The sequence below is a fragment of the Papio anubis genome, chromosome 3 (genome assembly GCF_008728515.1).
Source record: "Papio anubis isolate 15944 chromosome 3, Panubis1.0, whole genome shotgun sequence".
Classification (NCBI taxonomy): Eukaryota; Metazoa; Chordata; class Mammalia; order Primates; family Cercopithecidae; genus Papio; species Papio anubis.
The window spans coordinates 126,959,572-126,985,747 of NC_044978.1; the positions used below are offsets into that span (position 1 = coordinate 126,959,572).

Below are 26,176 nucleotides of genomic sequence, written 5' to 3' on the forward strand. Positions count from 1 at the left end.
GATGTAATACAGAAGAGGTTAAGTAAAACAACCTAAATTGGAATTGTCAGTATGTCCTCATGAATCATTTCACCCTTAAAATATGTACAGATTTCCTAGTTCTGTCCTACAAAAAGGTCTCCAAATGACTGATATAGTAGCAACGAGCCTCCTTGGCACTTGGACTGTTATTTATAACTATCATCCCCACTAAAAGGAAAAAGGCTTCTTGGAGAAATGACCAATTCTAGATCTAGGCAGGAAACACCAGATGACTCTAAAACCAACTGTCACACAGCACTAGCAACACATGGAGTAAGTATAGAGGAAGGATTCACATGCAGAAAACAGTACAGTACCGTATGGACAATACTTGTGCTCTTTTCCCTTCGATAGTGAGGCGTATTTGGTCTGGACACAGTGGACGTAAAGTAGAATATGTGTCAGGAAAGAGGCTTCTGGATAACTTTTTTATCTTTGTAGGGAAGTTGTGAGAAGGTAGAGACCATCTAGTAGACTGCAACAACAGGAGATTCCTGGCCAAGGAAATGGCCTTGCTCGTGAGGGTAATTCATACAATGCTATTGTTTGAATGTTTATCCCCTTCAAAACTCATGTTGAAAGTGATTCCCTAATGTGACATTATTGAGAGGTGGACCTTTAAGAGGTGACTGGATCATAAGGGGTCTGCCCTCATGAATGGATTAATCTATTAAAGAATTAATGGATTTATGGATTAAGGGATTCCCATGAGAGTTGAAATGGTGGCTTTATAAGAAGAGAGAGAGAGACCAGAGCAAGTATGCTTGGCCCCCTCACCATGCGATGCCCTGTGCATCAGCAAGGAGGCCCTGATCAGATGTGGCCCCTTTACCTTGGACTTCTCAGCCTCCATAACTGTAAGACATAAATTCCTTTTCTTTATAAGTTACCCAGTTTCAGGTATTCTGTTATAAGCAACAGAAAACAAACTAAGACAAATACCAATGGTGTTGACATCTGCTAGATCTTCTCAAACTTTAACATGCAAAGATTACTAGGATTTTGTTAACATGACAGTTTCTATTCAGTTTGGGCTAGAATTGAGGATTTTGCATGGTAAAAAAAAAAAAAAAAGAGCTAGGATTTGTGCAGTTCCCTTGAGTTCATTAAGATGTGCCTTGCTAACCTCTTGCTAAATAATTGAAAAGGAGAGAATAAGCCTCCAGGGCCATCCGGGTTTGCTTTTCTTCACTGCTGTAAGTAAAACCTAAAAATACGTAATATTCTGTTAGAGTTAGGGCAAGGGGAATGAACAGTCTGGAAAGAGAAGTCCTTTTTAGGTCAAAATATTTAGTAAAATTGCTGCCTCCAACAATTAGGAAGGCAGGAAATCTCCTTCCCCAGCTTGTAGCTAGTGGAAGTATCTGAAAAGAGCCAGCTTGTGTGTGTGGCTGTTTTTTGTTGCCTTGGGTAAGGTGTTGCAAGTCAAGTGTGAAGTCAAGTTAAAAAGGGAATAAAGTGGAAATTCTGAACCCTCACTAAGTTGAAAAAGCCAACTGTTTATGTATCTTGAAATAGCAGAAGAAAAGACTTGGCTTAGAGATTTTTCATAGCCGTTTAAGACTTCTTGGCGCACACAACCAACCAACCAACCAACCAAACAAAAACAACAGAAAATAAAAATAAGCTAAAGCCAAATCAAACTGATAGAGTTCTCTTCTCATTTAAGCCTACTGTTTCAGATTTTTTCACAGCTGCCACCATTACAAAGAGGGCATTAAAAATGGGTTGAGCAAAGAAGCTAGGATTTAAGGCAAGTTTGCTAACTACTTTGAGAAATAACTTTGGGTGTGGTTACTGGCATCTGAAACTGTCTGAAAGCACGTAGAACTTATTGAATATTCAATGGAATTATTTAAGTTAAAAAAAGCAAGCACCCCAAAAGCCTGGCCTACAAAAGCCTTCAAGTGTTCAAGCACTAAGGCATTCTCAAAAAGGAAATACACTCAACATCCAGTTAACTTGTATTCAGAAGGTAAAGCTTGCACCCACACAACACAACAAACAATAGAAATCCTCTCAGCAGAACCAAGGACTGACCAAGGAACTTATTCCAGTATCAGGGCAGTGAGTATCCATACTTCCTTCCCATGATTCTGCCATTGTTATGGACCAGTAACTGCTGTGTTTCCCATTCTTCCTTTGTCTGAGTTTTAACTGTGATTGGCCTGTTTCTGCTCCACTGTTGGTTTGTATTGGATGTATGGGCATAGGACACATCAGTTGTTTTACAGTGTATACATCTCTGGACTATAAAACACCACATCCCAATGTGATAGGTTTCTGCATCACCAGATACCCTGAATTTTTAGCTGATGTAGAAATTGAATGGGAAATTGAGCTTTCTTCCCTAGGGAAGGAGGAAGTAGGCTCTACTGTGAGAAGAAGCTATATTATTCAGGTTCTCCAGAGAGACAGAACCAATATATATACACACACACACACACACACACACACACACAAAATATGATATGAGAGGGGAATTATTAGGGGAATTGGATCACGTGATATGTGATTGTGGGGGCTGAGAAGTCCCACATCAAGCAGTCTGCAAGTCAGAGACTCTGGGATGCTGGCAGCATGGCTTAATCCAAGTCCGAAGGCTTGAGAACCCAGGGTGCTGCTGGTATGAGTCCTGGAGTCCAAGGCCAGGAGAAGAAGTGTGTTTCTCAGCTTTAGGACAGAGACCAACTCACCTTTTCTCTGTTTTTGTTTTCTCTGGGCCCAGCTAACTGGATGGTGCCTGCCCACACTGAGGGCAGATCTTCCTCACTTAGTCTACTCAGACTCACATGCCAATCTCCTCTAGAAACACCCTCACAGACACACACTAATATAATGCTGTAACAGTTAGTTTTCTTGGTATTCCTTAATCCACTCAAGTTGATACCTAAAATTACCATCAGAGGACATGTGGATATTTAGGTGGTCAGAGGGACATACTGTAGTGGAGACTGCTGATTGTCCCTCTAAACTCATTCTTTCCTATTTCTGGGCACAAGGCTGCCCAACTGGAAACTAAATTTCTAGTCTCATTGGTGGTCATATGATTAAGTTCTTGTTAATGGAACATGATCCGAATTGATGTGGGCAATCTCTACCTTACTTTCTGATATGGTTTGGCTCTGTACCCCCACTCAAATCTCATGTTGAATTGTAATCCCCAATGTTGGGCAAGGGACCTGGTAGGAGGTGATTGGATCATGCAGGCAGATTTCCCTCTTGTGTTCTGATGATAGTGAGTGAGTTCTCACGAGATGTGGTTGTTTGAAAGTCTGTAGCACCTCCCCCTTTGTGTTCTCTCTCTCTCCTGTCATCACGTGGTGACATACTTGCTTCCCCTTTACCCTTCCACCATGATTATAAGTTTCCTCAGGCTTCCCCAGCCATGCCTCCTGTAAGGCCGTGGAACTATGAGTCATTTAAACCTCTTTTCTTTAAAAATTACCCAGTCTCAGGGAGTTCTTTATAGCAATGTGAGAACAGACTAATATACATTCTTTTGTTACTTATTTCATTTTTTTTGAGATAGAGTTTCACTCTGCCACCCAGCTGGAGTACAGTGGCGCGATCTTGGCTCACTGCCTCCTGTGTTCAAGTGATTCTCCTGCCTCAGCCTCCCAAGTAGCTGGGACTACAGGCACCCGCCACCACGCCTGGTTATTTTTTTGTGTTTTTAATAGAGACAGAGTTTCACCATGTTGACCAGGCTGATCTCAAACTCCTGACTTCAGGTGATCTGCCGGCCTTGGCCTCCTAAAGTGGTGGGATTACAGGCTTGAGCCACCACGCCTGCCTGAGAACAGACTAATACACATTCTTAAAAGAGATTCCTTCTTTAGGTATTCTTCTCTTTCTCTTTCCCATTAGAGGGAATATGCCATTTATCACACATCAAGATGGCAAAACTCCAAAAGTTTGACAGACTTTGTAGGCAAGCCTGTAGGAAACTGTACCCCTATATATTTCTGGTAGGAAGGCAAAATGATACCATTCCTACAAAGTACAATTTGGCAGGATCTGCCAAGATTGTATGTCTATCCTTTGCCTCATTTCTGGTAATGTTTTCTACCTGTACATATATAATGTATGTAAAGGTTATTCATCGCAGCATTAATTAAAAATAACTTGTGTCCTATAAGGATTAAATAAACTAAGACACACCCTTGCTATGTAATATCTTCTAGCTCTAAAAAGAGTGATTTTGAAAGACTGGACAGCTGGTAAGATGTCCAGCTGTCTTAGTCTGTTTTCTGTTGCTTATACCAGAATACCTGAAACTGGGTAATTTATAAAGAAAAGGAATTTAAATCTTACAGTTATGAAGGCCAAGAAGTCTAAGGTCAAGGGACCACATCTAGTGAGACCCTTCTTGCTGGTCAGGACTTTAGGCTAGAGTTCAGAAGCAGCACAGGGTATCACATGGCAAGGGAGTGACCTTCCTAACATGCTAGCTCAGGTCTCTTCCTCTTCTAATAAAGCCACATGTTCTCTCCCATGATAACCCATTAATCCACGAATGGATCAGTTCCTCAGGGTTTTGTCCTCATGATCCAATCACCTATTTAAGACCCACCTCTAAATGTTGCCACATTAAAGATTAAGTTTCAACATGAGTTGTTTGTTTTCTTTTTCATTTAATTTTAATTTTTATTTTTTGAGATGGAGTCTTGCCTTTTTTTTTTTTTTTTTGAGATGGAGTTTAGCCCTTGTTGCCCAGGCTGGAGTGCAGTGGTGCAGTTTTGGCTCAACGCGACCTTCGCCTCCCAGGTTCAAGTGATTCTCCTGCCTCAGTCTCCTGAGTAACTGGAATTACAGGCATGTGCCACTACGCCTGGCTAATTTTTGTATTTTTAGTTGAGACGGGGTTTCTCCATGTTGTTCAGGCTGGTCTCGAACTCCCAACCTCAGATGATCCGTCCGCCTCGGCCTCCCAAAGTGCTGGGATTACAGACGTGAGCCACGGCACCCAGCCCTCAACTTGCGTTTTGGAGAAGACAATTATTCAAACCATAGTACCAGGAAAAGTGCAAAACAACAACAACAACAACAACAAACAAAGCAGAACAATTATGTGGTGTTACTTTTTGTGAAAGGAGAGGTAAAATTTTATATTTATTAATATTTGCTTGTATTTGCAGAAATTCCATAAGAATACATGAGTATTGAATATCATATAAACGCAGGCGACCATATAATCTTCCATTGAAATGCAACCGTTTCTAGAATGAAAGGGGGGATGTTATTTAATTTAATTAATTAATTTATTTATTTAGAGACGGAGTCTTGCTCTATCGCCCAGGCAGGAGCGCAGTGGCGCAATCTCGGGTCACTGCAAGTTCCGCCTCCCGGGTTTTACGCCATTCTACAGCCTCAGCCTCCCGAGTAGCTGGGGCTACAGGCGTGCACAACCTACGCCCAGCTAATTTTTTTGTATTTTTAGTAGACGGGGTTTCACCGTGTTTAGCCAGGATGGTCTCGATCTCCTGACCTCGTGATCCGCCCGCCTCGGCCTCCCAAAGTGCTGGGATTACAGGCGTGAGCCACCGCGCCCAGCCGCAAGGGGGGATATTATTAATCACTACTCCAGGACGACAGAGGGAAAATGGCCTTGTACTGGACAAACTGGAATATCTGATCAACCTTTATAAAGTGCATGGAGTGGGAGGAGGAATGGGGACTTTTTAATTGTATTTCTAAAAAGTATCGTCTGTGGTGAATCAGAAACAAAACTCGTTCTTTACCACAGGCAGTTTAAGCGCTGCCTGAAAGACCTAAGGACGGTAAACCACAGACATGAGACATGGAACTTTGCGAAAACGCAGTCGTTTTATGTACCGGGTACTTATTGGAGTTACACTAGAGACTCACTCCTGGAGTTCATCAGCCAATCCAAAGTCCGAGCGTGAGAGCCAGAGACTGTAGGAGAGGGCTGGGCAGGCCTCAGACCTGAGGAGTGGAGCCCCGCATCACTCAACCCTGAGGGCGGAGCTAGCCCAGGCTCCCACACCCGACGCTCTGGCCCACACAGACGCTACTCTGTAGCATCTCAGGTTCCCTCTGGCTGCACTGTGGAGGACCACACTCGTTTTCTTTTTGGCTGCCAGAGGCCCCGCATCCACCGCTGAGCTGGGAGAAAGATGGCGGCAGCCGTGCGACAGGATTTGGCCCAGCTCATGAATTCGAGCGGCTCTCATAAAGATCTGGCTGGCAAGTGAGTATTTCCCAGCAACGCGGGAGTACAGAGGTGGGGAAAGAAAGCCACAGCCTTAATCTCCTTAGGTTGGCCACGACTCTTGGGCGTGAAGCTAGGAACCGGCCTGACGACCAAGGGGGCGGGCCTGAGGTCGGCTAGGGAGGCAAATGTTGGGAGAAGCAGAGAGCTGGCGGGGACCTTGTGCAGGGGCCTTCGAGGCCGTAGACTTGGGATGACTGTCAACTTGTTCAGTTATTGATAGAATCTCTCTGGTCCCTTAGGATTTTGGAAGAGCGGTCTGACAGACGACTGCTACCCTGGCCTTAGTAGCCTTCCCTGGTACCTCTTCCTATCGTTGGCCGGCCTCACACCGAATCTGGCCTCTCGTTGGACCTTCCTCCTCCTTTTTTTGATTCAGAGAAATGTATATTCTGGGGCCTTGATGCTGTGTTTTTCGGGGAGATGACTTCTTGGGGCTGGCTGAGACTGAGGAGGTATGGCCGCTGTCATGTCGTCCAGACCACTCAGACTGTCTTCTGTGGGTCCTTGTGTTTCGGGTATTTTCTCCGCCACCAACTCTGAAGGCACATAGGCGGAATGTGCTCATATCGCGGATCAGGTTGTCTAGAGTAGTGATGTTTGCAGGAATCTGAATTTTGTCGAAATTCATATAGAATGCTTAGGTTCACTCCAAGTTAAAATGTGTGACGTGCCTGTTGTGCAAGCAGTTGTTCAACAGTATTAAGCATAGGTAGGTAGACGTATATTGTTCATTTTCTCTTTGTAGATGTCACAGCACTGATCTTTTGTAATGAACTTAAAGTATGCCTCTCTAGGCCGGGTGCAGAGAGGCTGAGGTGGGAGGATCACTTGAGGCCAGGAGTTCTAGACTAGCCTGGGCAACATAGTGAGACCCCCTTCTCCATAAATAAATAAATAAGTAAATAAAGTATGCCTCTCAAGTTGATCTTAATGTTTACATCCTGACAGCTGAAATCACTTTATGTATGTTAATGGGATACACCTGCTCTAACCTGGTCATCGAAATTCTGACTGTTTTAAGTAGGCTAGGCTGCCTTTTCTCTGGTGGTAAATGTAATCTACTTTTATCAGTGGGAAATTCAGCCGTATATTTTGGGCGTAACTACTTTGTGCTGCATTTTCCCATTCAGGAAAATGAAGATAATAATAGGACATATTCTTGTCTGAGATTATCTGAAGACAAGATGAGTCTCTGTGTGCATATATACTTACCACACTTATATCACCTAGAACAGTACCTGACATATAGAAAGTGCCGCAAGATTGTTGTTACTATCACTAAGCTGTCAGTAATATATATTCACTTATTTTATGGGTTGGAAATAAATATGTCTTCATGGCTTAATCCTTTTTGCTTGTAATTTTGTAGATATGGATGAAAGTAAAAGCAGCTTATATTTTTCCCCCCATGTTTCCTTTACTTTTTATTTTGTAAAAGAAAAATAAGTGCATTAGTTATCAGAAGAAATAGAGCTTTTCATGTATTTGCAGAGTTCTGAAACTTAAGTATTTACTTTTTCAGGTCTGAATTGGAGATAAACAATAGTATTTATAGGGTACTTCAGTTATCTGTTGCTTTGTAACCAAAAACTTACCAGTGTAAAACAACTGTGATTTCTCAGGATTCTATGGATTGACTGGACAGCTCTTCTGGTCTTCTCTGGGCTCACTCATGCAGATATAGTCAGCTGGCAACTCACCTGGGGCTGGACTCACATGCATATCTTGCTCTCGGCAGGATCTGTCTCTCTGCACATAGTCTCTCATTCATTAGTTTAGCTTGGGCTTTCTTAGGTGGCTATGAGAGGGGAAGTCACAAGACCTCTTAAGGATAGCCTAGAAAGTCTCACATCAATTCTCTAGTACTGGTAAAAGTAAATCAGAAGACCAGCCCAGATTCAAGGGGAGGGGAAATGGAGCCTACTACTGCCTCTTTAGTGGCAAAGTTACATTGCAAAGGAGCCTGGACAGAGGGAGACATGATTCATTGGAAGCCATTACTGTAGCAATCTACCACATGGTGTTGTGAAGATTAAATGAAATAATGTGCTTGATAACTGATAGCCAGTGCTGTGTTAGCCAGCAACTCCTTCAGAGCTGCTTTCTGAGAAAAGTCTTGGGCTTGCTTGCAGTTCCTATCTGAGCAAGGAAGTATCAGAATATTTATCCTTATAACAACATCAGTTCTACCAGCTACATGCTTTAAGAGAAATACCCTTGAAATATATCAGTGTTTTTTTTTTTTAATGTATTTTTTCTTGTATGTACTTTTAATGAAGGTTTTTGGGGATTTTTTAGGAGCTGAGAAACAAAGGATTCCATATTAAAGAATAATGGAGTACATTGTTTCTAAAACATCAATACTGTGTGTTCCTAGCAATTGGGGTATCTATAACAACAGTTGCTCAATACATGTGGTTGAATTAACGAATAGCTAGAAAGGGGCAGAGCTTGTATTTGAACCCAGGTTCATCACTCTAAAAAGCTCATTTTAAACCTACCAGACTATGCTCGTTTTCTTGTTAAAAACTCAATTAGAAATGCTTTCCCATAACTGTGGATTAACACAGCTGTCTAAAGTTTATGTAAGAAATTAGTCAGATGAAAAGCATTTTCCTCCATTTTGTAGGCTGTTTTTGTGCATATTATGTGTTGTGTTTATTATCTCACATAAAGATTTAGAATAGGAGAGCCACAATGGAGGATAGACTATATTGAGGAGAGACCTCAAAGGCCCCTTCTAACTCAGATTCTGATTCTCTATTTGTTGTCCCAAACACAACCATTTTAGTGGTTTTCATCTCTAGAGTGAAAGTTGATAACATGTAGAGTTTACTGTGCGAAGCACAACATTACTTACATTTAAAAATCCTTAATAAGTAGGAGTAAGTGATATTATTTACATTATAGTAAGAGAAGACCAAAGTACAGAGTTAAAATACCTTTCTGAGGTCACACAGCTAGTGGTGAAGCTAGAAGACAGTCCATGTCTGCTTGCCTACGAGCCCTTAACTCTAAACAAACACATCTACCTTTTTGGCCTTATTTTCACCAAAAAAAATTGACCACACTTCAGATAGTGATTATTTTTGCCTAGAATGCCTGCCTTCCTACTGTTATTAAATTGAAATGTTTAGATTTTAAAGATCAACCCCATCCAATTATTTATGTCTCCTAAATATTATATTAGCACTTACCTATTTTTTCTGTTTGTTTGTTTTGTTTTGAGACGGAGTTTCATTCTTGTCACCTAGGCTGGAGTGCAGTGGCATGATCTTGGCTCACTGTAACCTCTGCCTCCCGTGTTCAAAAATTCTCCTGCCTCAGCCTCCCAAGTAGCTGGGACTACAGGTGCACGCCACCACACTTGGCTAATTTTTTTGTGTTTTTAGTGGAAACAGGGTTCACCATGTTGGCCAGGATGGTCTCAGTCTCTTGACCTTGTGATCCGCCTGCCTCGGCCTCCTAAAGTGCTGGGATTACAGGCGTGAGCCACTGCGCCCGGCCAGCACTTACCTGTTTTTAAGATTTTGTCTTTAATTTTGTTTAGCTTCATTATGATATGTCTGTGGATTTGTTTTTACTTTTCTATGTCAGTTACCCTTTGCCGTGAAATAAACCCCAAAACTTAGGGCTTAAAACAACAGTCACTTATTTAGCTCGTAATTCTGTAGGTTGGTAGTTTGGATTGGGCCCAGCTGTATGGTTTTTTTCTGCTCCACATGGTCTTGGTTCCACTGGGCTCCCATGTGGGTCTGTAGTTAGCTGCCGGCTGGGCCAGGTGGGCAACTCCACTTCTGTGGATTGGCTGGCTTGTTGGCTGGGGCAATATAGTTGACTGGGCTACATATCTCATTAGCCAGTAAGTTAGCCTGGGCCTGTTCATGTGACAGCAGCAGGATTCCAAAAGACAAACACATACAAGGCCTCTCGAGGTCTAGGCTCAGAACTAGCACTTCATTTCTACCACGTTCTATTGGTCAACTCCAGATTCAAGGGGTAGGGAAATAAAGTCTACCTTTTGATATGAAGAGCTACAAAGTTATATTGTAAAGGGACATGGGTACTGGGAGTGAAATTATTGTGGCCGTTTTTTATCCTGGTCCAGCTTCGCTGGGTTTCCTGAATCAATGTATTAAAAGGTTTCATCAGTCTTGAGATGTCTTCAGTTATATCTCTATTTTATTTTAGAAACAGGGTTGCCCTGTCTCTGTTGCCCTGGCTTGAGTGCGGTAGAGAGATCACAGCTCACTGCAGCCTTAACATGCTTGGCTCAAGCAATCTTCTTGCTTTAGCGTCCTGAGTAGCTGGGGCTATAGGCACATGACACCATGCCTAATTTAAAAACATGTTTTTTTTTTTTTTTGGTGGAGATGGGGGTCTCCCTATGTTGCCCAGGCAGGTCTCGAACTCCTGGGCTCAAGGGATTCTCCTGCCTCGGCCTACAAAAGTGTTGGGATTACAGGTGTGGGCTACTCTGCTTGGCCTGTATCTCTTTAAATGTTGCCCCTGCCCCATTCTGTTTCTCCTCTAGGCTCCAGTGAAATCCCTGTCAGGCCCACTGACTATAACCTCTAGCCATCTTACTCTGTCTTTCATTTTTTATTTTTTATTTATTTTTATTTATTTATTTTTTGAGAGAGAGTCTCGCTCTGTCACCCAGGCTGGAGTGCAGTGGCGTGATCTCAGTTCACTGCAAGCTTTGCCTCCCGGGTTCATGCCATTCTCCTGCCTCAGCCTCCCGAGTAGCTGGGACTACAGGCGCCTGCCACCACGCCCGGCTAATTTTTTAATATTTTTAGTAGAGACGGGGTTTCACCGTGTTAGCCAGGATGGTCTCGATCTCCTGACCTCATGATCTGCCCGTCTTGGCCTCCCAAAGTGCTGGGATTACAAGCGTGAGCCACCACGCCCGGCCTGTCTCCTCCATTTGAATGCTTTATTCCGGATTAGTTCTTCAGACCTACCTTCTAGTTTATCACTTCTTCAGCTGTGTCTAATCTGCTGTTAAGTACTCCATTGAGTTTCTAAGTTGGGTTGTATTTTTTAGTTCTATAATTTCTGGTGGTTCTTTTTTCCAGTGATACTTTTTATGACTCCTGGTCTGTTGCTGAAACTTTAAAGCTTGTCTTTATCCCCATGAACATTGTAAGCATAACTGTATCATGCTCTTTCTGGTAACTCCAGTCAGTATCTGATGTCCTTGGTTGTTGCGATTGTCTGTTGCTTTTGTTGATTCTAGAGAGAAATTTCATTACCTGAGAGTGCTAACAGTGTAGAATCAAGGCTTCACAATTTTTTTGGTTTACCTGGGTGGTCTTGGGATAGAATTTGTAACCTTACTTCCAAAGTGTGTGTCTCCTCCTTTGGCAGATATGGAACTTCCATTCCCGTTTGTGTAGCTCAGTTAGTCTGCCAGAAATGGCAGCTTGCTTCTCAGTGCTTCCAGCAGATTTGTAGTGAGCCCACCTTCTCCTCCCTACAAGAAATGCCACTCTACCTCTCAGCCATCTTTCCACCATCAGCAAATGCCTTTAGACAGAATATTTGTTTTATCTTATTTTCCTCATTTTCCCTTTCTTGTTAGGATTTTATGCAATTAAATTTTTTTTTTCGTTTGTTTCAGCTTTTTATGTTGGCTTTTTTTTTTTTTTTTTGAGGGAGGGTTGGTGCAGTCATTTAGTTCACCATTACTGTAAGTGGAAGATCTGTTAATACCTACCTTTACTCCTTTACTATCCATTGTGATCTTAAATGATGATTGTGGTACATTTTCATGCTTTATTTACCTCTAGATTCCTTTCAAGTGCCAAGAAATTAGGAATCAACATACTGAACTTTGGTTCATACACATAAAAGATGCTCAATTCACTGATGATAAATGGATATGAGAGATGTTCAATGCCTTAGTAATAACACTTATTTTCCTCCATACATTTTTTTTTTTTTTTGAGACAGAATTTCACTCTGTCTCCCAGGCTGAAGTGCAGCAGCAGGATCTCAGCTCACTGCAACCTCTGCCTCCCAGGTTCAAGCGATTCTCATGCCTCAGCCTCCCAAGTAGCTGATTACAGACACATGCCACCACACCTGGCTAATTTTTGTATTTTTAGTAGAGATGGAGTTTCACCATGTTGGCAAGGCTGGTCTCGAACTCCTGACCTCAAGTGATCTGCTGCCCACCTCAGCCTCCCAAAGTGCTGGGATTAGAGGTGTGAGCTACCGCACCTGGCCATATTGTAATTTAACACTTAACGTATTAACTTTTTATTTTATTTTTTATTTTTATTTATTTTTTCTTTTTTTGAGACGGAGTCTTGCTCTGTCACCCAGGCTGGAGTGTGAGGCGAGATCTCCGCTCACTGCAAGCTCCACATCCCAGGTTCACACCATTCTCCTGCCTCAGCCTCCTGGGTAGCTGGGACTATAGGCGCCTGCCACAATGCCCGGCTAATTTTTTGTATTTTTAGTAGAGATGGGGTTTCACTGTGGTAGCCAGGATGGTCTTAATCTCCTGACCTCGTGATCCACCCGCCTCGGCCTCCCGAAGTGCTGGGATTACAGGCGTGAGCCACCGAACCCGGCCTAACTTTTTATTTTTAATCTTCCCCTTTGTCTTCTCAGCCATAAGATCTTCAAAGACTAAGGTCATTTAAAAACTTTTTAGTATCATACGCAGAATCTCATATAGCATCTTAAAATGCCTAAGGACTCAATTAGCACTTTGGGATGATTTTATATGGCAATATTAAATTTCTGTTTAAGTTCCTAGTTTAAAACAGGTTTGTTAGTCATTGTATGTTTTTATTGTGCAAAAGTAATCTCTGTTCTTAGATACTGGAATTTACATATTAGAGAAGCAAGGGAGCATGCAGCCACAGTGCTGTACCTCACTTTTTTTTTTTTTTTGGGGATAGGGTCTTGCTTTGTCCAGGCACATGCCACCACACCTGGCTAATTTTTGTATTATTATTTTTTATTTTTTAAATTTTTATTTTTGAGATGAGATATCAATCTGTTGCCCAGGTTGGAGTTGCAGTGGGAAGATCTCAGCTCACTGCAACCTCCACCTTCTGGGCTCAGGCGATCCTCCCACCTCAGCCTCCCAAGTAGCTGGCACCACAGGTGTGTGCCACTATGCCTGGCTAATTTTTTGTATTTTTGGTAGAGATGAGGTTTTACTATGTTGCTCAGGCTAGTCTCAAACTCCTGAGTTCAAGCCATCTGCCTCCCTTGGCCTCCCAAAGTACTGGGATTACAGGCATGAGCCACCACGCCCAGCCAATTTTTGTATTTCTTTTCTTTTTTTTTTTTTTTTTTAGAGATGGGGTTTCACCACATTGCCCAGGCTGGTCTTGAACTCCTGGACTCAAGTGATTTACCTGCCTTGGCCTCCCAAAGTACTGGGATTACTGGCATGAGCCACCACGCCCGGCCAATTTTTGTATTTTTTTTTTTTTTTTTTTTTGTAGAGATGGGGTTTCACCACATTGCCCAGGCTGGTCTTGAACTCCTGGACTCAAGTGATTTACCTGCCTTGGACTCCCAAAGTGCTAGGATTACAGGCATGAGCCACTGCGACTGGCCCTCAATTTATTAATCTATAAAACTGGGAATTTATGTAGGCAATTTCTAAGGCCTCTATAAGTTATATAGTTTGATGAGTGTAAAACTTTGATCACTTTTTAGGTTGGTTTGTTTTCATTTTTTCTTCCTATTCCCAATACAGATTAGTTGATTGATTATGAAACTATGTGTTAAAACTTAGGTTAGGCTGGGCACAGTGGCTCAAGCCTGTAATCCTAGCACTTGGGGAGGCCGAGTTGGGAGGTGAGTCCAGAAGTTGGAGACCAGTTTGGGCAATGTAGTGAGACCCCATCTCTACAAAAAGAAAAGAACAGTTAACCGGGAGTGGTGGCACATGCCTGTAGTCCTAGCTACTCAGGAGGCAGAGGCAGGAGGATTGTTTGAGCCCAGGAATTGGAGGTTACAGTGAGCTGTGATCATGCCACTGCACTCTAGCCTGGGAGACAGAGTGAGACCCTGTCTCAAAACAAACAAACAAAAAACCATAACAACCACAAAACAACTTAGGTTAATTAGCAAATTTATATAAGTGAGACACTATTATCTTTGAATCTAATATTGTTAGTATAAAATAATCTGTGAGGATATAAATGTAAAAGATCTTAGCCATAACCCTTGATTTAATTAAATATGAAAAAAATAAAAGAGAACAAACCATTGAATGTATGACTTATCTGAAAACATGCCCAGGGCCATAAAGTAATTTATCTTTTAAGGACCCTCAAACTTAGCAATATTGAAAATATAATTTTTTAAAAACTTAATATTTCCTTGCTTTCTTAGAATAATTTATTTCTTCTTTTGGAATTTGCTATCTTTTCTATCGTTTATCTGCTTTCTTAAAGTCACTTTGATTCATTGTGGTTTTGAGAAATCAGGTAACCAAGGTTGTGAGAATTTTGTATGAGTTGAGTCAGTAATGCTGAGTGATAGCTTGAGGGTGTGCCCTACAAAATGAAAGTCATAAATCTGAATGAGTTCAGGCTCTATTTTTGTATATTTATTTCGTAACTATTCTGGATGACTTTCCGAATGATTGCAATGCTATTAGGTTTGTAAAATGTATTTACTGCTTTTAAAAAATAGTACAATTGGCTGGGTGTGGTGGCTCACGCCTGTAATCCCAGCACTGTGGGAGCCCGAGGTGGGCGGATCACCTAAGGTCAGGAGTTCGAGACCAGCGTGGCCAACATGGGGAAATCCCACGTCCACTAAAAATGCAAAAATTAGCCACACGTGGTGGTGCGTACCTGTAGTCCTCGCTACTCCGGAGGCTGAGGCAGGAGAATTGCTTGAACCTGGGAGGCGGAGGTTGCAGTGAGCCTAGATCGTGCCACTGCACTCCAGCCTGGGTGACAGAGCAAGACTCTATCTCAAAAAAAAAAAAAATTAAGACAAAAGAGATAAAGAATAGTATAGGCCAGGCACAGTGGCTCACGCGTGTAATCCCAGCACTTGGGGAGGCCGAGGTGGGCGGATCATGAGGTCAGGCGTTCAAGACCAGCCTGACCAACATGGTGAAGCCGTGTTTTTACTAAAATTACAAAAATTAGTTAGCTGGGCGTGGTGGCACGCGCCTGTAATCCCAGCTACTCAGGAGGCTGAGGCAGGAGAATCGCTTGAACCTGGGAGGTGGAGGTTGCAGTGAGCCAAGATTGTGCCACTGCACTCCAGCCTGGGTAACAGAGCGAGACTCCGTCTTCAAAAACAACAGCAACGAAACAACAAAAGAATAGTATAACACTCATATACTAACCCCTCATTAAGAAATAAAACATTACTAATACTGCTGAATATTTGAGTGCTTATGATATGCCAGGAATTGTTTGTGATAATTGTCTACGTAGCAGAGAACAAAACACAAAAAGTCCTGTCCTCGTGGAGCTTGTGTGGTCACAGATATTAGGTAGAATAGTTATTAGATCTGAATGCAAATAAAGAATAAATAGGTCCTGTCTGACAGCATAAATGGTATTCTATCAGTGCATTTGACTTGGTGAAGTTTATTTTGTACAGACTAAGACATTCAGTCTCTAATGTTTGGTTTCATTGCCTGGTCAACATTATCCTATTGTTGGTGAGCCTACATACATTAGGTCTGTAAGAGGAAAAGATTCCGCGTCACCTCAAATAATGTTTTTGTGTGTCTGTGTATTACACAGTTGGAGGAAATATAGCTTATCTTTTAAGGCATTTGAAAAGAAATTGACTTTGTAGTTTAAATTCAAAAATAAAACCTTCAAGAAAAAGTGACACCTTAGATTCTGTAACAGAATTATAGATTCACTCTTTCTTGTGATGAACTTGAAAACTTAAAAAATTCTGGTATACTATACTGAAAACTAGATGAAGTGGCACCTTATATAATTACAGATTTAATATTTCTTGTGATAGACTAGAAACTTTTTTAAAAAAAAAATCTGTGATATACTATAAAGAAAACCACAAACTATAGTACTATGAAAGAAACCAGGGTAAGTAGAAATGAATAAATACACATCAAAGTTTGCATTAAAAAATATGTACCCTCAGAACATTATATTCATTTGGTATTGTTGTAGGTATCGTCAGATCCTGGAAAAAGCCATTCAGTTATCTGGAGCAGAACAACTAGAAGCTTTGAAAGCTTTTGTGGAAGCAAGTAAGTGAAATGGAAATTTCATGCTTGCCTTGTGTTACTGAGCTAGGACTTTAAAGTTTTCTCAAGCCTTGTTTTATATCAAATTATCAATATTAAATATGCATTGAGATTGATTTTAGAATTTAAACTGTTTACAACTTGATTAATTTTCAGTGAATTTTCTTCAAAATTACAATCCCAATTAAAGTTTTTTATGGTTATTGTTATTATAATAGCTGATGAGGGACAATACAGCATAATAGTGAAGAGAATAGTTTGGGTTCAAATTCTGGTACGCTATTTTATAAGCTGTGTAATCTTGGGTCAATTATTTAACCTCTCTGTGCCTCCTTTTCCTCTTTAAAATGTACTCTGTGGTACATTACTGTAGTACAGTAAAATTCTACTCTGTGGAATTATTGGGACATTAAATGAGTTAATATACTTAGTAAAGTGCTTAGAATAGGACCTGGCATATAATAAATGCTATGTAAGAATTAGCTGTTATTAATGTTTATGTTTGTTGAATTGAGAACTAGAAATTTTCATTCTTCCAGAAACTTTTCCACACTACCTGACTTCAAATATATCCAGTGATCTTGAAAATTACTCAAAATTCAGGCTGGAATTTTATAGTGAGTTCACATCATTAATGATATCTCATAGTGCTTTACAGTGTGTTTTCACACTCATTACCTGTCACATAGGCTCCTTTTAATAACTCTTTGACTAGACCATATAGGTACAGGTATCCCTGTATAATATATTGTAAGACAAGTCTCAGGATTAAGTAACTTTTTTCAAGGAAATTTAGCTGGCAGAGCCCAGATCAGAAATAAGGTTTTCTGATACACTACTCTTACTTGCTTATATTTCCTTGAGTAATACCAGCTTGTATGGTAACTTAAATGCCTAATGACACTTGTAGTGAAACTGTTTTCTCAGTCACATCCAGTATTACCCAATAATGAATTCCAATTAATATGTGATAAGCTAATTAATTACAACTGCCTTAAAAAGTTACTGCCTTAAAACTTAGAAGGTTACAGACTTAAAAAATCATGGCCTCCAGTGTGAGATAAACCAGCAATGGTTTTGAAAAAACTGTTAGGAGTGGTTTATTGAGAACATTGGACTATAGTAGCAGAAGAATAGTGCTTTTTATAAACTTCGATCTTGGCTGGGCACTGTGGCTCATGCCTATAATCCCAGCACTTTTTTTTGAGATTACAGGTATGAGTCATGGCACCCAGCCAAGAGATCACTTGAGCTCAGGAGTTCAAAACCAGCCTGGACAATGTGGAGAAATCTCGTCTCTACAAAAAAATGCAAAAGTTAGCCTGGCATGGTGGTACATGCCTGTAGTCCCAGCTACTTGGAAGGCTGAGGTGGGAAGACTGCCTGAGCCCCAGTGGTCGAGACTGAAGTGAGCTGAGGTTGCATCACTGTACTCCAGCCTGGGCAGCAGTAAGACGGTCTCAAAAAAACAATGAAAAAACATGTATATACATACATACATACATACTTTGATCTTTGTATAAGCTTTCAATCCAGTAAACCACCAAGAAAAGCAGTCAACTGTTAAAATCATTTACATCAACTGAACAGTTTTTGAATCACTTATTTTCCTAGTAATTGCTGCTTTAAGACTTGAATAAGCAATGGTTCAGAAGGATGATGCATTTAAAATGATAGTAATAGTTACAATAGTAACATTTGTTCAGTGCTATCTACCAGTTATTGTTTAAAGTACTTTGTGTATATTATTGCATTTAAGCTTCATAATAACCTTATGAAATAGGTGTTACAGATAAGGAAACAGAAGCACAGACAAGTTAAGTTTCTTGTCTGAAGCCGTATAATCAGTAGTGGTAGAAGCAGTGTGTCTCCAGAGCTTAATCACATAAAATAATACCTCGTAAATGTTTATAAATAATGTCAGTACCTCTAGTGCTCACTGAAGTTCTTATTTATTGTTTTTCTTGGGAAAGTATAAGTGGCAATAACTGTACTGGCAGCACTTGCTTTATTTAAATTTCATGAAAATTATTTTACTGTTTTTTTTTTAACTCCTTTTTGGAACAAGGTGTGATATAAGCACATAAATAAAAATATAGGTGTTTTTGTGCCTTCGCTTTGTAGAAAAATAAGATAAAATTATCAGCTTTTAAAAATTTTTTTCAATTATTTATGTTTCTTAGAAAAGTTATGTTATTTTTGCTGGTTTTTAAAATTTTTTAATTAATTAAATAATTTATTTATTTTGAGACAGAGTCTAGCTCTGTCGCCCAGGCTGGACTATGGTGCCGCGATCTTGGCTCACTGCAACCACTGCCTCCCAGGTTCAAGCGATTCTCCTGCTTTAGCCTCCTGAGTAGCTGGGACTACAGGCGCCCACCACCACGCCTGACTAATTTTTTTTGTATCTTTAGTAGAGACAGGGTTTCACCATGGTGGTCGGGCTGGTCTCGAACTCCTGACGTCATGATCCTCCCGCCTCGGCCTCCCAAAGTGCTGGGATTACAGGCGTGAGCCACTGCACCCGGCCTATTTTTACTGTTTTTGTGTAGTCATTGTGTAATCAAGTAATTCAGCATAAGGAAAACTCATGATGTAATATAAAATGATAGGGGTATGGAAATCCTTGAATAATGCATTGAAGGCTGCACTAATATAGATTGTTGTTAGTATTAATTTTAAGTAAAGGTTGATTGTTTAATGACACTTTATCAGTATCTCATGTTTTCTTATCTTTTTTTTTAACAAGTGGTAAATGAAAATGTCAGTCTTGTGATCTCGCGGCAGTTGCTGACTGATTTTTGCACACATCTCCCTAACTTGCCTGATAGCACAGCCAAAGAAATCTATCACTTCACCTTGGAAAAGATCCAACCTAGAGTCATTTCATTTGAGGAGCAGGTAAAAATCTAGAGCAGTGGTTTTTAAACTTGAGCAGTTATTTTGAGAATCTGATATTATTAAATCCTTAAAGGAGATAATCATCCAGTTTCATTTTTGACAAAACTTTGTGCCAAACAGCATTTTATGATGCAAAATCAAGTAAATATTAGGATGTTACAACTCTAACTGACATTTGCTTATAAAGTAAAGCTTGATTTTCTGAACCAAATATTGCTCTCTGGACAATTTTTTAAAATCAGTAAAAGTGGTATTTCAGCTGAAAACAGGAAAACTCCAGCATCGTGTATGCAGGAGCATACAAGCTAAATTTAACATTTAAACTACAGTATTTTGCCATAATCCACATTGCAGAAATGTGGTGCTTCAGTTCACTACTTTGATATTCTGTAAATGCAAAATTCATAGGAAAACTTGGGTGGTCTCGATAAACTTTTACTATTTATTTGGCAGCTTAGTATGTTGAATTGCCACTTTAGAATAATTTTCCTACTTATTTTAATTAGTTACTAATGTCAGTTGAAATGATTTGACGTGTATACTTGTTATTCCAGGTTGCTTCCATAAGACAGCATCTTGCATCTATATATGAGAAAGAAGAAGATTGGAGAAATGCAGCCCAAGTGTTGGTGGGAATTCCTTTGGAAACAGGACAAAAGTATAGTAAATAGTGGATATTGGATGACTATATATAGGATGTATATAATTGCTCACTTATATTTTTTCTTACATTCTAGTACAGGAAACAAATACAAAAATTTGTAGTGTGTTAGAAGGTGATAAGTGCTGTGAAGAAAAGTAAGGGGGCAAAGCAGGGACAGGTTGTATGTATATTTAAATAGGGTGATTGGGGTAGTAGGGTGGCCCTGATGTCACTTTATCAAAGACTTGAAGGAGGTAAGGGAGTAGCTATGAGTGATCTGAGGAAAGAATATTGCCAGATACTTTTTTTTTTTTTTTGAGACGGAGTCCAGCCTGTTGCCCAGGCTGGAGTGCAATGGCATGATCTTGGCTCACCGCAACCTCTGCCTCCTTGGTTCAAGCGATTCTCCTGCCTCAGCCTTCCAAGTAGCTGGGATTACAGGCACGCACCACCACATGTGGCTAATTTTTGTATTTTTACTAGAGATGGGGTTTCACCACGTTAACCAGGCTCATCTCAAACTCCTGACCTCAAGTGATCCGCCTACCTCAGCCTCTCTAAGTGCTGGGATTACAGGTGTTTGAGCCACTGCACCTGGCCGAATATCATCACTAGATACTCTTAGAGGGGAGGGCTAGTGCAAAGGCCCTAAGATGGGAGCAAGCTTGAAGTGTTTTCTTAATAAGAGCAAGGAGGCCAGTGTGGATAGAGTAAAGTGAGCAAAGGGGCAAGAGATGAGGGAGGAGAGCAGAGAGTACTGGGGACCAGGTTATGTGGAGTTTTATAAGCCATTATAAGGAATTTGACTTTTCACTAAGTGAAATGAGGGGGAACCATTGGAGAATTGTCAACAGAACAGTGAAATGATTTGACTTCTGTTTTAAATAGTTAGTCTCACTACTGGGTTGAGAATAAACTGTAGGCAAGCAGTGATAGAAGTAGGGATATTAGTTAAGAGGCTTATGAGACCAGGTACAGTGGCTCATGCCTATAGTCCAAGCACTTTGGGAGGCTGAGGTGGGAGAAGATTGCTTGAGCCCAGGAGTTCAAGACCGGCTTGGGCAGCATAGCTAGACCCCATCTCCACCAAAAAAAGAAAAAAAAAGAAAAAGCTGGGCATGGTGGCACATGCCTATAGTCCTAGCTACTTGGGAGGCTGAGGCGGGAGGATTGCTTGAGCCCAGGAGTTTGAGACCAACTTGGACAACATAGTGAGACTGCCCCCCATCCCTACAAAAAAAATTTTTTTTTTTTTTTAAATTAGCTGGGCCTGGTGATATGCATCTATACTCCCAGGTACTTGGGAAGCTGAGGCAAGAGGATTGTGTGAACCCAGTAATTTGAGGCTGCAGTGGGCCATGATCGCACCACTGTACTCCCATCTGGGGCACAAAGCAAGACCCTGTCTTTTTTAAAAAAGGCTTATACAGTACCACAGATAAGATGGATGTGAGAAGTATTCTAGATATGTTTTTTAAGGTAGAGTAAGGATTTCCTAATGGCTTGTATGTAGAGTGTGCAAAAAGTCAAGATAAGTCCTGATTTTTGGCCTGAGCAATTGGAAAGTTGGAGTAGGGAAGAATAGGCTTGTAGGGAATATTGAGAGTTTCATTTTGGGCATATAATATCCAAGTAGAAATATGTAGTAAGGAGTTAAATATATTAGTCTGGATATTAGAAGAGATATCTGGGCTAGATATACATATTTGGGGGTCATTGACATATAGATGGAATTTAAAGCCTTTGGATTGGATGAGATGGCCAAAGGAGGGAATGTAGATAGACCAAAGGACTGAGTATACTGAGGCCTGGAGCACTTCTACGTTAAGAGGTCAGGGCCTTGGGGAAGATGTAGCAAATGAGAAGGATTATCCATTGAGGTAAGAAGGAAATCAGAATACTGTGGAGGGTGGTGTCCTGGAAGCCAAATGAGGAAAATGTGTCAAGGGGCAGGTGATGAGCTATGGCATTGATAGGTCAAGTAAGATAAGGAGTACAGGTTAACTGTTGGCATTAATAGTGTAGAAACCACTGAACCTTAATGAGCTGATTTTTGTGAAATGATAGCGAGAGCCTGACTGCATGGTTTAAGAGAGAATGGGAAGAGAATATTTAGAGATAGTGAGTATGGGCCACCCTGTGGGGGAGTTTTCAAAAAAGGTAGCAAAAAAACAGGGTAGAAGATGACAGCAGTTGTTAGGCTAAGGGATTACTTTTTCTTTTATGATCCAGTAGAAAGCAAAAATTTGATATAGGGGAATTGGGGAGAGGATTCTTGCGGGAGTAGACGAGAGGAAGGAATCTAGCAGAGGGATAGGCTTTAGATAGGAATATGGGTAGTTCATCTGTGGCAGTTTCTCAGCCTCAGCACTACTGGCATTTTCGGCTAGATACTTTGTTGTGGGGGCTGTCCTGTGTATTGCAGGATGTTTTAGCAGCACTAGTCCTCTGCTTGCTGGATGCCAATAGTACTGCTGTTCCTAGTTGTGACAATAAAAATGTCTGTAGACATATTATTGATATAGTCGTGGAATTTCTGCAAGTACTCTTTCATTGCATTGCTTCAGTATTCTTTTTTTGTTGGCTTTTGGTTTTGAGAGAGGGTCTGGCTCTGTCAACCAAGCTGTAGTGCAGTGGCGTGATCTCAGCTCACTGCAACGTCCATCTCCTAACCTCCCAAGTAGTTGGGACTACAGGTGCACGCCACTACGCCTGGCTAATTTTTGTAGTTTTAGTAGAGACGGAGTTTCACCGTGTTGCCCAGGCTGGTCTCAAACTCTGGGGCTCAAGCAATCCACCTGCCTTGGCCTCCCAAAGTGCTGGGATTACAGGTGTGAGCCACCATGCCCAGCCTTGCTTCAATATTCTTAAGGAAGTTGAAATCAGAGACATCAGCTGGAAGGGTGGATGGGGGTGGAGTGTGAGGTTGAAGAGAGACAACAGTGTGAGAAGTAATCCCCTTAGGAGAGTGGGACAATGAATGGACTCAGCATGTAAACTTGGCAACATTAAGGACTTGTTAAAGGTCATAATGATTAAAATTAGATCAGTCATGCTGGGCACAGTGGCTTTGTGCTTATAGTCCCAGCTACAAGCCTCAGTCCCGGCAGAGGTGGGAGGATCCCTTGAGCCCAGAAATTTGAGCCCAGACTGGGCAACACACTGAGACCCCATCTCAAAAAAAATTTGATTTGCTGCTTTTTCCCATCACATTTCAGCTATATGAGTGCAGGAATGGAGTGAGCAAACAATTAGGTTTAACCACAGTTACGATTTTTTTGTTTTTGTTTTTGTTTTTTTTGTTTTTTTTTTGAGACGGAGTCTCGCTGTGCTCCCAGGCTGGAGTGCAGTGGCGTGATCTCGGCTCACTGCAAGCTCCGTCTCCCGGGTTCACGCCATTCTCCCGCCTCAGCCTCCCAAGTAGCTGAGACTACAGGCGCCCGCCACCACGCCCGGCTAGTTTTTTGTATTTTTAGTAGAGACGGGGTTTCACCATGTTAGCCAGGATAGTCTCAATCTCCTGACCTCGTGATCCACCCACCTCGGCCTCCCAAAGTGCTGGGATTACAGGCTTGAGCCACCGTGCCCGGCCACAGTTACGATTTTTGCCCAACAAGTATGACAGCAAGAGAAGGACCAGGGAGATGAGTGCCTATGCAATTCAATGATTACAAGTGATTACAATGAGTGAGTGACCACAGGAGTTAGGCTAGGTAAAGAGGAAAGTGAGGCCTTTATGGGGAAAGGCAGTGACATGTAAGGGATAAGTGATTGGAGGGCACAGTGGGTGCAAGGATTGTTGGGTTTGAGATACTAGAGAAAATGAGGTAGAAAAACAGTTTTTAAAAAATTAAGATGGCAGGGCGTGGTAGCTCATGCCTGTAATCCCAGCACTTTGGGAAGCCAAGGTGGGCAGATCACCTGAGGTCAGGAGCTTGAGACCAGCCTGACCAACATGATGAAACCTTGTTTCTACTAAAAATACAAAAATTAGCCAAGTGTGGTGGTGTGTGCCTGTAATCCCAGCTACTAGGGAGGCTGAAGCGCAAGAATCGCTTGAACCCAGGAGGCGGAGGTTGCAGTGAGCCGACATCTCATCACTGCACTCCAGCCTGGGTGACAAGAGTGAGACTCTGTCTCAAAAAAAAAAAGAAAAAAAAAAAGATGGTTTATAACTCTTATTCAACCAGTCTTACCTCTTGATGTATATATTTTTAAAAATTTATACTTCTTCATGAAACATTTCTCCTAAGTATATTGTATGAGGATGAAAGGTGTGAGACTATTGGTTATTGTATTGAAAACACTTCCTCTTCAAGTTGGCAAGTATAAAACGGTACCAACTGTGAAGGACTTAAAAATATCTTCATCTGCCTTTCTACTCCTTTACCAGGTGAAGGAGGAATTCTTTTTTTGTTCTTCATTAATATTTGCAATAGTGAGGCAGACACTGCTTCAGACATCTTGCCTTTTGTGCATTATTTATGAAGTTACTAGGCAATGATGCTCCTTGAAAAAGCAGCCAGTTTGTAAAAAAGCCTTCATATGTAGATGTTGAATTTTGCATTTCAAGGTCCCTTGATAATTTGGTAGTTTGAAAAAGCTGGGCTTTCTTGATTGCTTTCGTCTTATGCTTTACCTAGTATTTTCTTCCTAGCACAGGGCAATTGATTTCTTTTCAGTGGTAGCTGAAATAAATATAAAATTAGATATTGTTTTTTACAGTGGTCATAATTGTTGTTTTAGTAGTATTGTAGCATTATCCTTATCTGTGAGTAAACCAAAGAGATAAAAATGTCATTGGTTTTCTAAACAAGTTAAAGTGACTAAATGTAGACTTTGGATAAATGGGAACTTTTTCTTTCAAAAAATGATTCATTCTGATTATTAAAGTAATTGATGGCTGGGTGTGGTGGCTCACGCCTGTAATCCCAGCACTTTGGGAGGCCGAGGCGGGCGGATCACAAGGTCAGGAGATCGAGACCACGGTTAAACCTCGTCTCTACTAAAAATACAAAAAAAATTAGCCGGGCGTGGTGTCGGGCGCCTGTAGTCCCAGCTACTCAGGAGGCTGAGGCAGGAGAATGGCATGATCCCGTGAGGCAGAGCTTGCAGTGAGCCGAGATGGCGCCACTGCACTCCAGCCTGGGGAACAGAGCGAGACTCCGTCTCAAAAAAAAAAAAAAAAAGTAATTGATATAATAGTTACACTTGGCAAAAAATTGGAAAATTCAAGAATATAGTGCTGTACGTGGCAAGCAATGTATATTTGAATTATGAATGGAAAAAAGTACAGAATATTAATATATGCAAAAATTAAATTTGCATAAATCTCTCCTCCCATTCTCCATCCCCCCCAAATCAATAAAGTATAGAATTATTTTCAAATCTGGGGCCAAGTTAATTATAAACTCTGTGTTCTTGCCATATGGTGGCACCACTCTTGCAGGTAAATAGGATTAATTTTTCTGTTAGGATTAATCTTGTTTCATGTGAGTTTTGAATTATGTGAGGTCTTTAGTTATACATTCCTGGCATAAAATGTGACCACTGAGATGAAGAAGAAAATGAAAACCACTTATAATCTTACTACCCACAGATAATTGCTATTACTATTTTGATATATGTGTATAGAAATACATTTTAATAGTGTTTTACATACTGTTTTATCCAGTTTTTTCACTTAGGAAAAATACATAGTGACTAGATTATACAATATTCTACCTTTCTTTTTTTTGAGATGGAGTCTTGCTCTTGCCCAGGCTGGAGTGCAATGGCATGATCTCGGCTTACTGCAACCTCCGCCTCCCGGGTTCAAGCTATTCTCCTGCCTCAGCCTTCCGAGTAGCTGGGACTGCAGATGTGTGCCACCATGCCCAGCTAATTTTTGTGTTTTAGTAGAGACGGGGTTTCACCATGTTGGTCAGGCTTGTCTTGAACTCCTGACCTCATGATCTGCCTGCCTCGGGCTCCCAAAGTGCTGGGATTATAGGTGGGCCACCATGCCCAGCCTTGTATTCTACCATTTTTATGCACCACAACTTGATCACCAATAATATCATAATGAGTGATTTCCATTTTTTTTCCTAGCATAGATATTTATAAATAATTTTACAAATTAATATCCTTTTATATGCATATGTATGCA

At 41.0% G+C, this 26,176-nt stretch overlaps 1 protein-coding gene across 3 annotated transcripts in view; it reads left to right on the top strand.

The window, feature by feature from the left end:
- The first annotated feature begins 5,383 nt into the window (after positions 1 to 5,383).
- COPS4 (COP9 signalosome subunit 4) overlaps positions 5,384 to 26,176 on the top strand; it is a 40,892-nt gene continuing 20,099 nt past the window's right edge. For 2 of the 3 annotated variants that reach the window (XM_031664570.1, XM_031664571.1), the window contains exons 1-4: positions 5,384 to 6,235; positions 16,408 to 16,487; positions 19,234 to 19,385; positions 19,940 to 20,043. In XM_031664570.1, the coding sequence (XP_031520430.1) occupies positions 6,162 to 6,235; positions 16,408 to 16,487; positions 19,234 to 19,385; positions 19,940 to 20,043 (410 nt within the window). In that variant the 5' untranslated portion in view covers positions 5,384 to 6,161. Of the gene's footprint in view, positions 6,236 to 16,407; positions 16,488 to 17,023; positions 17,102 to 19,233; positions 19,386 to 19,939; positions 20,044 to 26,176 lie in introns of all 3 variants that reach the window. The other variant, XM_031664569.1, reaches the window with a different exon arrangement.